Source organism: Balaenoptera acutorostrata, chromosome 20, assembly GCF_949987535.1.
Source record: "Balaenoptera acutorostrata chromosome 20, mBalAcu1.1, whole genome shotgun sequence".
Lineage (NCBI taxonomy): Eukaryota > Metazoa > Chordata > Mammalia > Artiodactyla > Balaenopteridae > Balaenoptera > Balaenoptera acutorostrata.
The window spans coordinates 41828520-41843777 of record NC_080083.1 but is presented as its reverse complement, the minus strand read 5'-3'; the positions used below and the strand labels follow the sequence as shown (position 1 = coordinate 41843777).

Genomic DNA, 15258 nt, shown 5'->3' with positions numbered 1-15258 from the left:
GGCCGCTGTGTCGAGAGAGGCTGGCCCTGGGAGGGAGGGGCGGGTCCGGAGGAGCCGGGGCGGAGCTTCCCAAGGCTTTGAGCCGAAGCCTGGGGCGAAACCTCGGCTCCCGCACTTTCGATTCTGCTTTGCAGGCGTTTCTGTTGCTGCGGTCACCCGGGGGTAAGGCGATTCGGGACCCTCCTTCCCTTCTTTCCCTTTGGCAGGCAAGGGCCCAGGCCCCTTCTGTGCCTCCTCCTAGCCCAACACGCAGCTTCCAAGCTCTACTAACGGCCTCTCGGGGTGTCTGGTGGGACTTAAAATACTCCTTCAATGAAATCCTAGCCTCTCAGTCCGCTGCGACCCCGCAGCCCATGGCCGAGCCCCAGAGTAGGGCGTGAAGCCTCTGGGGAGGCCAGGGTCGCTGCTCCCCACCTCCTCCAACGCGGTGCAATCGGTCCCCAGGGCTCTACGGGAAGGGGACTGGTGGCCCCTGGAGCCACCCTGCCTTACAGGCCCTCCTCCCCAAAGACGTACTCCAGAAATCTCTAGCCCTCTTGCAGCTGAGAGGAGCCCAGGATCTCAGACCTAAACCAGGTGAGGCTTCCTTTATTTTAAGCCCAGAAGGTCTGAGTTCGGCTCACCTTGCCCACTCATTTGCCACCAGTCTTTTGGGAAGAATCTGGAGTTAGCTGTGACTCGTCCTAGTGAAGGACTGACCCTGAAATTGCTACCACCCTCCCCCAGACATTCTTTCCCAGCCCAACTCAGAAAACAAGCGGAAGAGGTTTATGCTCCCTTCCACAATCATTTTAGGGTTTTTAGCCACACCTGTGGCCGGCCTAGCCTCCTTTTTCTTTCTTGTTCCAAAGAATCCCTGCCTTCCTATTACGCCAGCACCTGCCCAGGCTCAGGAATGGACACTTTCCTTCCACACCCAGGCTGGAAGCCTCAGGCATTTCTGCCCGGGTGCTCTGGAGACATGTTCAGAGTCATCTTGTCGCAGAGGATGAAGGGGCTCTCCTGGCTGTTGCCCCCAAGGCCTATCTAACTTCCTTCCCTTGCAGTGAATGACAGCTCAGCAACTTTTCCAGAACAAAATTAAGCGTCCTGCCTTTCACTTATGAAATTCCCTTAAAGTGAAATAACTTCTGCTTTGCTTTTCCCTCTTGTAGGCCGATTGAGCTCTCCTACAATAAAAAAAAGGGTTGAAATGCATTGAGATTCCTGATCCAAGAGTCGTGTGTAACTGCTCGAATTTCCACACCCTCACTTCCTTAGGCTTGAGCTTGCTGAAATTGTGGTGGGGCTCCTTGCCAATCTCAAGAACCTAAAACCAGAGTGACACCCGGCATCAGTGCTAACTGAACTTTGTTCTTTTCTCATCAGTGAAAAATACCCCTGAACAATGGGTGAGACATTCTCCCAGCTGGGCTCTCGGGAGAATGAGAACAAGTCGATCCTGTCCCCCGACCCAGCCTTTGGCAGCAAGGCTGCCAGCTACTCCAGCACCACCAGCAGCAAGCCTTTTTGTTCCTGTGTGCCTTGTGAAAGGGCTGCTGGTGTCAGCTTTGTGACTTGTCCCACCTGCCAGGGCAGTGGGGAGATCCCTCGAGGTGAGTGGCCCCAGGCTCTGGAAGTAGCCTGGGATCCAGGAAAAGCTCTTAGCAGCCAGCTGGCCAGCACCAGGCCCCTCTGAGTCTCCTTGGATGGGGTTGGGTCTCCCAGCTCCTAGTCCCTGAGTTTCAGGCTAGCCAGGGAGACGCTAACCCTCCCTGGGCTCGCTGCAGAGACCCCCCTCCTGCTCTGGTTGTACCGCCCAAACCCAGGGAATTTCCAGCCTCTCTGCTCTCTTAGCAGCACTGCCTTAGGATTCAAGAAGTTATAATGACCTCTCCAAAGAAATTGGGCTTCTCTGATTTGTGGTGACGTGCAGAAATTCTTCACACCTGTTAATGAAAATCTCACCTCCGTTCTAGAGATGGCAAAGCTGAGCTGCCAACAGCCCAGTATTCCCAGTCCTGCTCTGAGGCAGAGGTGGCATGCTTCTGACACTGCTCTGTGGGATGGAGGGGTGCTTCTGGCAGGCTGGCACAGGAAACATTTGTCATGGACACTTCTTGGCCCTCCCTCTCACCCTCTTTCTACAGAACTAGAGAAGCAGCTGGTGGCCCTCATCCCCTATGGGGACCAGAGGCTGAAGCCCAGGCACACGTAAGCCCCTCTTCCTATCCCAGCTCTGTAGGCATTGCCCCTGGGGGCTCTTCGTCTTTGTCTCCCCCAATCCCCCTTCCCCCCCAGTTTTTCTCCATTGGTTCTCCCCCAGAAAGCCTGAGCCTCACTGGCCTCAGACGTATTAGCTCCCTGTTTCCAAGGATTTTCCTAGTTTAAGAAGCTCGGGGCACAGCAGATACCACCTGAGGCCTCTTGGTGTCCTAAGCATCACTGCTTCCAAGAAGCATGGCTCCCTTTTGAAGACAGAGAGGACCTCTTGACTCTGCAAGTCCTTCCAGGAGGGAGGGAGTGGCTCTGGTTGCAATTGGTTTGGGGAAGTGATTTTTCCTAAGAACTTCCTTTGCTATGGCAGCTCAGACCTGCTTGTTCTTTTCCCCGTAGAGATGGGAAACCAGTTGCTCTCTGTTCTGGGACACTTCAGAACCTCAGAGGCAGCCCTGAGTTTCACTGGGGGGCCCATGACCCTGTTTGTCATCTGGGTCCTTTGACATAGATCCCTGCAACGTCCTCCCAGGGTCCTCAGCTTCCGTGGGGGGGCCACCACCCAGCCTACCCCCACCAGTGCACCAGAAGCCGAATCTGGCAGTGCCCCTTAGAAAATGCTAACAAGGTGCTCTCTCTTTAATGCATATCTCAATTTTGAATTAGATAGACAGATGATGTCTTGTTCTGAATATGAATATTAAAATTCAGAACTGTCAAAATTCACATGGGCTTACTTCTTCCAGTGAGAATAGCTAGCATTGGTTGAGCCTTTGGCTCTGTGCCAGGACCAGGGATTGGTGCCTTTTCATGCCTTAGCCCATAACAGATTGTATGAGGTAGGTACAATTATCTCCATTTTATAGACAAGGAAACTGAGGCTTAGGGCGGTTAAGCGGGTTGTTCAGAGTTGCTGGGCCAGTGGGTACCCAGAGCTGGGAATGGAAGCCGGGCTGCCAGCCTCTCAATCCGGTGCTCCTACCCACTCTGGGCCACATCTGAGCCTAGGTTGGTCCTCCACATCTGGGGAGCTAAGTGTACAGTTGTGAGGGGGAACTCGGAGGAGAGCCTTATATAGAGAGAAGAGTGTCTGAACGCCCCCGGCCCAGGCTGCCTTGGTGTCCAGACTTCTCCACTCCTCTACCCCAGGTCCTGTTTTCCCACAGGAAGCTCTTCGTGTTCCTGGCAGTGTTCATCTGCCTGGTGACCTCCTCTCTCATCGTCTTTTTCCTGTTTCCCCGGACTATCGCCGTGCAGCCTGTAGGCCTCAACTCCTCCACGGTGACTGTTGACGAGGCCGATATCCACCTCAATATAACGGTGGGTGGGTGCCTGTGCCCCTGGGCTCCGACCCCACCTTCCTGGCAACACTCCTCTGTAGCCCTTGTCCAGTGTTCTCACCCTGGGCATCGGTACCCAGGGATCTTATGGCACCCAGAGGATGTCAGAAGCCTGGGGAGAAGCAGGAGCAACCATGAGCCCCCTAACAGATTGTGCAGGATTGGAACTGTGAGGGGTTAGAATTGAGGCCAGAGCCATAAATCACTGGGCGCAGTCGGGGTGCTGTGCCTGAGACTCCCTGGGTGGGCAGGACTGAAGAGAGAGAGCCTTGCAGGGCGAGACTGGATTTTGATGTCTTAATGTCTTAAGCTGAACGTCTTAGCTTAATGTCTTAATGTCTTAACGTCTTAAGCTTACTGTCTCAGTTAAAGGTGACCCCTCGCCATTAGGAGCCCCGCGGAGGGGCTCCTGGCCCTGGGGCCCGAGCGGCTGAGGCCCATGTTGGGGGTGGGGCTCAATCAGGCTGCGGGGTTTTGAAACCGTTGGACTCCTTCTTGCCAAGGACGGTGCTACCCTAGCCCCTTCCTTTCCCTGTCTCCCTCCCCAGAATATCTTGAGCGTCTCCAATAACAACTACTACCCCGTCGCTGTGACCCAGCTGACCATTGAGGTTCTGCACCTGTCCCTCGTGGTGGGGCAGGTCTCCAACCGCCTTCTCCTCCGCATCGGCCCTTTGGCCAGTGAGCAGGTGACTCCCTCTTGCTGGCCAGCCCTGCCCACGGCTGTGTGTGGACGCGGGTGGCGGGAGGAATGGGGTGGCTGGAGTCGGGGCTAACCCTACACCCGTTTGGTTGACAGATGTTGTATACGGTGGCCAACAGGATATGGGACGAGAACACATAGTGAGTAGCCCTTGATCCCTTCTCCCTCAGCCTCTTTCCCGGCTGGGAACCCGGTTTGAATTCCCACCAGACGTTCTGATTGCTTAGCCAGCCCTGCAGTCAGCAGGTGGCCCGCACTCTTGTGGCCAAGACTGCAACGTACAGGCATTCAGGGTCCCCAGCCTCTGCCTGTTCGGACCTGGACTGGAATGAAAGCCAGGCTAGAATCTGGTTAATGCTTACGATATATGACCTCGGGCTCTTCAGCCCGACTCACCCGTTTCCTACTAAGGGAGAGGCCAGCCCGTGCCTGGGCCAAACCAGTGGGGGTTGGAGGAGTGATATTGCAGCAGGGGCGACACGCTCACCTTGGGCAGAGGGAGAGGGAAGGGGTGGGGGTGGCCTGTGGGGCCCCTGCTGGAGAGGAGGCAAGGGGGGCTGGGACTGCAGGTCTCCTCCGAGCTGTCTGACAGGCTGCTCAGTGTGTGAAACGTGGGCCCGGGTTCTCTCTCTCTCTCTGTCTCTCTCAGCAAGATCTGTACCTGGCTGAAAATCAAAGTCCACCACGTGCTTCTGCACATCCAGTAAGTAGGGCTTGGAGCCCTGGTACCCCTCTCCCACTTCTGCCCCCCCGTGGGAGGAGAGTCATCGCAGCGAATCCCGTGAGTCTGTGTCGGTTCTTGGCCGTAGCAGGTCCAGCCCCTCCCCTGAGGCCCACCTTGCTTGTGAGCTACTGACGTGACAGCCACAGATCTGCCCGGAACCCTGGGCGGGGGTGGGGGTGGGGGGTGGGGGTGGGGGGCAGCTGTCCCAGGTGCTTCGGCGGCGGAGTGGGGAGCAGCAGGAAGGGCCGGGTTTGGTCTGAGGAAGCCAGCCCTCCCCAGAGAGCAGAGCAGGGCCGGGGCTTTCCTCTTCCTCCCAGACCCTTGTGGTGTGGAGGAGTAAAGACGGTGAAGCCCAGACCTCGGGTGGCATGAGCACTTCAGCCGCCATCTTACTGCCGCCGCCAGGTCTCTCCCCTCCCCTCCCTACTTCCTTGTCTCACTCCTACCCCAACTGCAGATCCTTAGATGGGTGGAATTGGAAGCTGGGTGGGGTCAAGGCTCAAGTTCTGTAATCTTCAAAATAAAACTGGTTTGTTTTGTTTTTTGGAAAGAAAAAAAAAAAAAAGCCCTGTTTCCTCTCCAGGGGCACCCTGACCTGTTCCTACCTGAGCCATTCAGAGCAGCTGGTCTTCCAGAGCTACGAATATGTGGACTGCCGGGGAAACACATCCAAGCCCCACTTGCTGGTCCCTCGCCCGCCGTGACCTGTCTGCTGTCGTCGAGCTCCGGGCACCTGCCGGCCTGGTCTGTATCTCCCACCACTCCGTGGCACCCAACGGGACGAGAGTGACTTTGCCAGAGGAAAAGCCCTGCTTTATCATACCCTCCCCCTGTTCACCCCCAGCAGAGGAAGCTTTCTGTGGACGTTAACTTCATACACACACACACACACACACAGCCTCACACCCTCTCTGATTTCCACAGGAACGGAAGCCTGGTTCTTCTCGAGGCCAGCACCAGATATTCCCCTTGGTCCTGAGGAAAGTCTGACCTGACATTTCCTCAGAGCTGCCTCAGAGGCATGGAGGGGCCCCCACACTTTCTGTGCTGAGCACCTTGGTTGCCCAGCTCGTCCAGGGAAGCCCTTCCTCCTGCCTGAATGTGGAGAAAGCTTTCGTTTTGTCTGGCTTTTTTTTTTTTTTTTTTTTTTATAAACATTTTCAAGACTTTTTGTAATTTTTTTTTTCTTTTTTTTTTTTTTAAAGATTTATTTATTGATTAGCTGATTGATTGCTATGTTGGGTCTTCGTTTCTGTGCTAGGGCTTTCTCCAGTTGAGGCAAGCGGGGGCCACTCTTCATCGCGGTGCGCGGGCCTCTCACTATCGCGGCCTCTCTTGTTGCGGAGCACAGGCTCCAGACGCGCAGGCTCAGTAATTGTGGCTCATGGGCCTAGTTGCTCCTTGGCATGTGGGATCTTCCCAGACCAGGGCTCGAACCCGTGTCCCCTGCATTAGCAGGCAGATTCTCAACCACTGCGCCACCAAGGAAGCCCTTGTCTGGCTTTTAATACATGGATCCTTTCCAAGTTCTCCACCTGGTAATGAGAAAGTGACGTGGGGGACGGCCAGTGTTGTCCCCAGGGCCTTTTAGGGAACCGTAGGTGCTCTCCTAGGCCGCCCTGCTTTGGTCGTGTGACAGAGTGATGGTGATGGCCTGCTTCTCGCCTGGTAACTTGTCCCCCACCCACCCACCCATCTGACAGCAAGATTGGCCAAGGCCCTTTGGCTCTGCAGCCTTCCTGGTTCAAGACTGTCTGGGTCCCCAGGAAGTCAGAGGTGTTCTGCAGCTAAAGCTTCTCCTCTCCAGAAGGCAGTTTTATTATTCTCTTCATAGCAGGAAGCAAAGTAGGAGGGGAGGGGAAGGAAGGGAGGCACCGGGCACCCCCTGGGCCTGCACAGGAAAAACAGAGACAAAGCCAGAGTCATTTTAAAAGGTTTTTCTCGAAGGAGGCCACAAGCCTGAGCCCATGTGAGTGGACACAGGCAGGTCAAACGGTGGGTGCAGCTGCTCTCCCGCTGGAAACCTGCAGAGGTGAAGCCGAACTGCTGGGTTCCGCTGCACCCCCAGCCTAGCCCCAGGGCACCCTCTGCTCCCAGAGGCCTGTGCTCTCCTTCGGGCACTGACAGTCCGGAGCTGCGTATCTGCGTATCCGTCGGGACTGGTCTAGGCTGTCCCCTCTTTGCTGTCACTCGGACGACGCGAAGCCCCAGGCAACCCCACCCCCCACCCCCACCCCCGGGTTCTTTAGGCGAGCAGGAATTGTGTTTGCTCACTAAAGGCGGTTACGGTTTCCATCACTCAGACAGGCAGAGAGGTGAGCTTGAGTAGCAGGGAAAGCTGAGTTTGCAGTAGGAAGGACCGGAGAAGGGGACGTGGGGCCAGAACCGGGTGAGGAGCCGGCCGGGGGGATGAGGGGAAGGAAGGAGTTGGTGCTGTCTGCGCGCTTCCACGCCTGGGTAACTGGCGTCGAGGTGGCGCTGGTAAGAGCACGGAAGTCCGCGAGGGCCAGGCTGGAGCTCACGCTGGGTGGAGTTCGCCAAATGTAATGGACTTATATTGCAGTCAATAAACGGTGCTTAACGATGTTTAAGAAAGGAAAATAAAAGGCTCCTGTGAGTGGGAAGGGAGCTGGTGGACGCTCCCCATCTCACAGCCTGTTTCTTAATATCCGAGTGGGCCTCAGGGTCTCTTCCCCGGTCCCTGAGCCCCTCGGGAACACGCCCTGCCTCCGTGCCTTCTGGGAGACTGCTCCCGGGGAGCTCGCCCTCTCCCTTTCCCTCGTTGTGTATCTCGGAGTCCCTCCCAACGTTCACGCTCCCGTTCTGTGCGCCCCCGCTCCTTCGGCCTCCCCCAACTGCTCCTCTCAGGAAACGCTGCGCTGAGAGGCGCCTTCAGTCTCACCCAAAGGCGATGCTGCAGCAGTGAAAGGACCCAGGCTCCCCCCTGACCAGTCAAGAGTGGAAGAGGGAGCGGGGCTGGGGGACCCCAGGTGTCAGTTTCAGGAAGTGGTGAGGGGGATGCCTGGGGCCTCCAGAGCCTCTCGGTTGTCTCTGCTACATGGAAAGGCTGAGACCCAGGGAGGAAGAGGCCTGTGGATTTGCGGGGGCGAGTCCCCCTCTTCCCAAGGTCCGGTGTCCTGTGCCTGAGGCTGCAGTCCTCCTTTCCTCTGAGTTCTTTCTCTCCATCCCTTCCAACCATCGTCCGTTCAACAGCAGAGTGCCCACGGTGGACCAGGCGTGACACCGGACTTGGGGGAGGCCCCTGCCTGCCACTTCTTCCTGATGCTGCCCCAGGTCCCAGGTCCGCTCTGGTGTGATGCAACCCCCGCTTCCCCAGATGCATCTCAATAAGCGTCGGCCAGGAGGACGGGCTGGTGGCTCCAGTGAGAGTCATAAACCTGAGCCCCCAGCAGGCCTCTCGCTGCTAAATAAGGGCCAGTGGTGGAGCTGTAGACCCGGGGGGGGGCGCCCAAGGCCAAGTTCTCCCATTGGCTTTGCCTGGAGAAGCATGGAATCGCCCTCCACTTTCTTCTCGCACCGTCTCCATCCTCTTCGTGGGTCTTCCTGCCCCCTCCCCCTCATCTCGGTCTCAGGGAGCCCAGCCAGGGTCTTGATTCTTTCCGGGAAGAGATCACGTGTTATTCCCAGCTAGCCTCCCCCGCCAGAGTGGATCAGGAGGGGTTGGCTTTTGAAGTGGAGATGTTGCTGGGAGGTAAGAAGGTGGGGCTGCTCATCTGATGTTTGCTGATGGCCAGTGGGGTCTTGGGGGGGGGGGGTCTGTCTCTGAATCACCACTGCTGGATGTAATTCGTTGACTGAGAAGAGGGAGAGACAGGAGGCAAAACGGGTTAGTTAGCAGCTCCCGGGCCTGCTGGTTTCAGAACATTGTCTTAGGCCCTCTGAAGCCAGAGTAATGGAAGTGAAATGTAGCAGCCCCGGCCTCCTCTTAAAGGGCCAGGATCAGGTTCTCCCATCCTGTGCACCCGAGTCAGGAAAGAAAAGCTTCTTTCCAAAGCTTACCCTGTTTTATGTAATTCTCAAGACTCTCAAAAAAGAGTCTTCCTGGGTTTGACGGTCCCCAGTGAGCCAGGCTGTAAGCTAAGTGCTTTGGATGCTTTCCCTTTTAATTCAGCCCTCGTGCCACCTCTGTTGAGGAGGCGGTATTATCAGTCTCATTTTACGGGTGGGGCAGCTGAGGCTCAGAGATCTGAGTCGTGCTCCCAGAGAGTGGTGATCGGAGACCCCCTGACGGAGACCACCACCTCTGACTTCACGTCTTACCGTCCTCCCGCTCCAGCTGGCTCTACCCCCATCAGCATTTCAAACGGCCCCTTGATTTTGCTTCTCTGGCACCTGTCCTGTCTTACCAACTAGATCGTCAGCTCCTTCACTTATACTGAGTGCTGAGCAACAGGGCCTACAGAGACATTTTTATGGGGGCGTGGAAGGGAGGAACGGGCCGTCCAGAAGTGACTGAATAACTTCAGTCCCCTCTCCCGATTCCTGCCAAGGAAGCCTTTCTAGACTCCACCCGCACTTACACGCAAGCACGCTCAGACACGCAGCCAGGCTCTAGCTGCCTTTCACACTCTGAGGCCGTCTCACCGTGAGTCGTGGGTACTTGGTGTGTGTATCTGGGCTAGATTTCCTGAAACCTGATGATGAAACGAAGCACACGTTACTCATCTGGCAGTTCCTGAGGATGGCACGTGCCACAGCTGGACTCTTTACCACGTGTCTGGGGGCAGGCCAAGGCCCCTAGCTGGGGCAAGGCAAAGTCCCAGCCCCCACTGAGAATTCTGCACTAGGAAGCCGACCGGTGCTTCCCTGTTCCAGACCCCCGCCCCCCCCCCCCCCCCCCCCGCTTCCCCAGGGCTCAGGATATCCGTTGCTAAGCCCACACCTCCTATCCCACCCTCTGGCCGCCCCGACCCCGTCTGTCACCCTCACCCTGGAGAAGGGACTGACAACTTCTGAGCCACCCTCTGCGGAAGTCAGCGGGTTTCTCTGCAGCTCTCGCTTGGTGTAAATCCGCTCAGAGAGTGACCCCCCCCCCCCAAGTAAAGGTGAAGGGTGCCGGGGAGGGTCAAAGGGTGGGGTGACAGATGTGGATTGTGGGCTATAGCCAGGGGCTCTCTCCTCACTGTCTCCCGCTCGCTCCCGGGCATCTCACTTACCTGGACCTTGAGGGTTCATCACCCCTCCTTGGAATCGGTCCTTGTGGGGTCCTGGCCTTTGGCAATCCTGGAGAATGTACCGGGAGGTGCGCTGAGTAAGAGGGTCTTGGGCATTTTGTGGCTTTGGCTGAGGCGGCGGCGGCGGCGGCGGCCGCTCGGGTACCTGCGGAGGCTGCGGCTGCGGCTGCGGCTGCGGCTGCGGCTGCGCGGGTGGCGACTGTGCTGGCGCCGGCGGTGGCTGCGACTCCTGCGGCGACTCCCGAGATGGCTGGGGTTTTTTTTCAGATTGCCGTTCCTCTTCTTGGAGTTTCTTCAGTTCCTGTCAAGAAGCGGCCCGCAAGTGGCATCCTCCTCCCTCCCTACCCAGTCACCCCACGCCCCCTGCCAGAGACACTGAGGGGAGCAAGGCAAGGGAATCCAGAGGTGGAGGTGGCTGGAGGGTCTCTGTTCCCTGGAGTTGGAGGCTGGGGGCTGGAGCCTGAGCTCTCTCCCCTCACCCACCCACACCCAAGGACCGTTTCTATAGCAACAGTGTCCCCCGGCACAGCCCCTGCCCGGGAAACAGCGGCCTCTGGCCACCTACCTCCTAGCTTGGGAGCTGCGCGCGCACTGAAAACCGTTTGCAGTGCCAGAGGGTAAAGAATACTCTCTTGCCCATGCTTTGAAACAGCACTGTCCAATGGAAATATAACGAGGGCCATATATAATTTGAAATGCGCTGTTAGCCGCATACCAAAGTAAGAAGAAATAGGTGCAACTAAGTGTAATAATATATTTTGGTCAACCCAATACAGCCAAAACGTAAAACCAATATGAAAATATTAATGAGATAGTTTATAGTCTTTGTTTTTGTATCAAGTCTTCAAAACCCAGAGGGCATTTTATACTCAACGGCACATCTTGATTTAGACACTACGTTTTGGTTTAAAATATTTGATCTATATTTAGAGTTCAGATAATTTACAGTCGAAAAAGTAGATTCACATATCCACGTTGTTCCGAACATACTTAAAAATGTTCCAGTACGTAAAATGAAGATTTGTTTTAAAGAGTATATTTAAATAAATTAAGTGTATGTAACATTTAAAATTCAGTTCGTCGGTCTCACTAGCCACGTCTCAAGGGCTATATAGCACACAGGCTGGTGGCCACCCTATTGGACAGCGCAGCTGTAAAACCTCCCGAGCCTGACCCCTCAATCCCACATGAGGCCTCAGCCTAGTACAACAGCAAAGCTGAGTCACCCCAATACACACACACACACACACACACACACACACACACACGGTCCATCCAAGACATCGAAGGACCTTGCTTTCCTCCAGCCCAAGCAAAACAACATTCACCAGGTAATAGACGGCTTGCTTGGGGTCCGTCTTCCCTCCCCGTCCCCTCCGTGTCCCCGGAAGGACCCTGGTGAACGGGGCCCCTCTCATGCACCTGCTCTTGCTGCTGCTGCTGCTGCCGGGCCATCAGCCACCTCCTCCGGTCCAAAGCCATCTGCCGGCGACGGGCCTCCCAGTGGTACGCACTGCCCATGGTGGTGGCGGTGACAGAAGGCCCCAGGCAGGGGCTGGGGGCAGGCAGAGCCCAGGAGGCTGCCACTGCCCCCACCACTTCCGTCTCCTCCCACCTCAACCCCCTGGCCTGTGACCAGAACCACCTCACAATGAGGCCACTACCGGGGCAACTGGGCAGCCCCCCCACCCCCCACCCCACCCAACCCCCGCCTGCCTTGGGAAGGAGGGCGGTGTTCTTCCCAAGCCTCCTAGAGAGCATCTGTAAAGTACCTTTCTCTCCAGGGCCCTGGGCAGGTAGAAGACACCTTTCCACCTCAGCCTTGAGTTTCTGTGGACCCCGGGGACAATTCCCAAGTGGTCTGGCTTTTCTCTCTGGTTTCTTTCTCCTGCCCTTCCCAGGATTCCAGCCTCCTCATCCGGCCCTCTGCTGACCCCTCCCTTCCCTCCTCCCTCAGTCCTCCGTCTCCCCCGCTGTGCTGACTCAAGAACATACAGGGACTTCCCTGGTGGTCCAGTGGTTAGGACTCCGCGCTTCCACTGCAGGGGGCACAGGTTCGATCCCCGGTTGGGGAACTAAGAGCCCGCGTGCCGCGTGGTGCGGCCACGAAAGAAAAAAAGAAAGAGAAAATGCGAGATCCAGCCAGCTCTCACGGGGGTCTGAGCTCTGTGAAGGCAGAGTGGCTTATTAGAAAGTACCCTGGTTCTGGGGATTTAATATGCTGGGCTCAAGCCTACCCTCTCTCTCTTCCTCTGACCCTGGACTCAGCTTACCTCTCTGGGCCTCAGTTTCCTTGCCTGGAAAACCAGAAGGGTAGCCTTCTGTTACCTTCCTCACGGGTGGGGGGGGGGGGTGGGTTCACACAGGACCACATGGGTCAATGGATGAGAAGTATGTGAAATGAAATATAAAATTGCTCAGCTACAGGTTGGTATTATTTATTATCCTACCTGATTTGCATCCTGTTGGGAAGGAAAAATTCATCCTCTAGCCTTCTAGGTTCTTTGGCTGGTCTAATGACCAAATTGACATCAGACGGACTAATAGGAGAAGAACAAGTATAATTACATATGTTCAGGGATCCCATAAGGATAGGAGACCCAAGGGCAGCGGAGGCTTATGTGCCGTCCCGAGCTAAGGAATGCGATAAGGGCCTAGGGCTTCAAAGCAGAGAAGGGTGAGTCACCGGACAGAAAGAAGGGCAGACGTTTGGTAACGGGATGTTTGCCCTGCTATGCAGACGGGTCTCTCAGATAAAAGTTGTCTCTGATAATAACTCTCTGTGAGCCAGGCCCCCTATCTAAATTCTTTTAGGCAGTTGAGGGGGAGGTAAAAAGCTCTTCCTGTGTCTTTGGGGGCCTCCATTGCCTTCAACTCAAATAACCCCAGGCCGAAGTGGCACATTCTGGGGGGACTCATTTTGAACTCCTTGGGTGTCCAGGAGGTGGAGTGGCCAGGGGAGGGGGTCGTTTCCTGAAGCCCAGGAGGGCTTCTGGGGGCAGGGACTGGGTAGACTGTTGGTCTTTCCCCAAAGATATAAATTTTTCTAGAAACAGCAGAGGCTGAGTCCTACTGGAAGCGAGGGAAGGGTATAGGTGAAGAAGGGGCTTCAACCCAGCCTCAGCCTCAAACACTGTTGATGGTGGAGGGAGGGTGCAGGGTGCAGCCCTTGAACCTGAAAACCGGTTCAAACAGAGAGTTTGAACCTCAAGCAGAGAGTCTGTCGATTCAGGCAGCCGGTCTAGTGGAGTCATCTAAGGGCCCTGGAGTCAAACAGACTCAGGTTCAATCCTGCCTGTGTCACCGACTACCTGGGGGAACTTGGGCAGGTCACTCAGCGTCTCTGAGCCTTTCCTCTGAAGGTTGTTGGAAGACACTATAGGATGCTTGGGAAGTGCCCGCCGTCACAGTGGGCATCTGGCTGTGGCCAGCTGCTAGGGGTGCCCCAGCTCTGCTGAGGGGCCAGTGGGACCTGAGCCTTGCTGGATCTCTTTCTTCCCTTTTCAAAGAGGTGCTACTCCCTTCTCGTCGTCCTGGCACCCAGGGATGTCATTTGCAACAACAGATACGCAAGGGTCTCCAGATACAAAAAAAGAAATGGAGGCTTGTCACTGGACATTTATTTTCACAGCACATTTATCTTCCTCTAAACGAATTCTGCAAATATTTAGGTGGAAAGTTCCCATTTTAAGAGAAAGAGAAAGGGAAAGGCACTTGACTGTCTCAGTCATTAAATGGGCAAAAGGGGAAGCGGGTTCCTGTTGGTATCTCTCCCTCCCTCGATTTCCCTCTTACTGTCCTCCTACCTTAGAAAGAACAGGGCTCAGCTGTGGAGACCCTCAGGGTGGGGGAGGTGGGCTGGGCTGAATCTGGGGAACTGTTTCCAACCCTCCGAGCCAGTCCTCCTGCGCGAGAGGAGGGATTTTTCAGGGCAAATCTGCCAAGACTGCGCCCTCCCCATTCTCATCTCCCTTTCTGAGCCCCTCTCATGCCTTCCCTGTGCACGCTGCCTCTCCCAACCCCGCCTCTGACCTCAGAACTCCTTCCAGCTCTAGATTCTACTCCGTAGCCCACTCCACCCCCTGTCAATTTGGATTTTAACTCATATCAGCCCTCAGGGAACTTCCCGTGCTGTTAACTGATTGTAGCCACTTGCACATTGCATTTTTAATAGAGCTTGTTATTATACAAGACCCAGAATCTTTTGTTGTGGAAAGAACAGCGAGTAGAGTTAGAAGCAGCGTGGGCCGGGTAGACCTTATGAAATACCGGCTGCATTATTGATCAGGCGTGCGAATAGGATCTAGCGGCTCTGCCACTCTGATCAGTTTCCTCCCCTGCAGGGTAGGGGTAATAATACCTCCATCCTAGAGGTGTTGTGATGATGGAAGGAAATAATCCATGTCACACGTCGGGTTCAATAAACAGAGGCTTTTATTATTGTAGTAGTTCACGAATTTAAGATGCCATCTTTTGTGAGAGGTACCGTTATTTTACCTAGCCCTAAGAAAGACAGGACGAAAAGAAACCAAGAAAGACGTGCTGCGATGGAAACAGCGACAGTGCTTTCTCCTCCGGGCCTCGAATGTAAGACGCATCCTGGTTTCTGAGATGTAAAGGTGCGAAAAAGATGGGCATCTTGGAATGGACAAAATCAGGCATCACTATGGAGTGTGACGCCTTCTGTTGGGGGCTGTTGAAAGACCAAAAAGAAAATGTGGGGGATTTGCTGGCCTCCGTAATGGCAGGCAAGTTTTGAAAAGCCCAGTTCTTGGTTGAGTCTAACTGAGTTTGATGGATCCAGTCTAGCTGGACAGGAAACTTGCTCGCCAGCACACAGACTCTTCTGTTGTAGCGCCAGGACCCCGGGCACGTTCGGGGTGGGGGCAGGGGGGGGGGCGAGGAGCCGACGGTCTGCTGGTCCACGCACACCCCTGATCACGTTGCTGGGGAAAACGATCTCCCTTTCCGACTGCAAAGTCAGACAGACTGATCCAGTTCTGTTGCTAGTCATAAAAGCGAAAGCTTTTGCTTTGTGGCTGGGAAAAAGGAGAAGGCGGGAGAAGGGAGAATTGAGGGCGAGAGGGCGGGGTCAGAGAG

The 15258-nt window shown here is 55.5% G+C and overlaps 1 protein-coding gene and 1 long non-coding RNA gene across 3 annotated transcripts; one reads left to right on the top strand and one right to left on the bottom strand.

Annotated features, from left to right (window-relative positions):
- The first annotated feature begins 64 nt into the window (after window positions 1-64).
- Window positions 65-6089, top strand: TMEM106A (transmembrane protein 106A). 2 transcript variants are annotated; one of them, XM_007177739.2, is made up of 8 exons: window positions 65-162; window positions 1369-1595; window positions 2130-2193; window positions 3363-3516; window positions 4085-4225; window positions 4336-4379; window positions 4889-4942; window positions 5547-6089. In XM_007177739.2, the coding sequence occupies exons 2-8, from the start codon at window positions 1388-1390 to the stop codon at window positions 5665-5667; spliced, it is 786 nt and encodes a 261-aa protein (XP_007177801.1). In that variant the 5' UTR covers window positions 65-162; window positions 1369-1387; the 3' UTR covers window positions 5668-6089. The 2 variants fall into 2 exon arrangements, with proteins under 2 accessions (XP_007177801.1, XP_007177802.1); XM_007177740.2 differs by lacking the exon at window positions 65-162 and adding an exon at window positions 201-576.
- A 1086-nt stretch (window positions 6090-7175) lies between these two features.
- On the bottom strand, window positions 7176-10448 carry LOC130705932 (uncharacterized). Its single transcript, XR_009006330.1, has 3 exons — window positions 10141-10448; window positions 9505-9618; window positions 7176-8778 (listed from the first exon to the last, which is right to left on the bottom strand). It is a non-coding gene; the product is annotated as an uncharacterized LOC130705932 (long non-coding RNA).
- Window positions 10449-15258: the final 4810 nt, after the last annotated feature.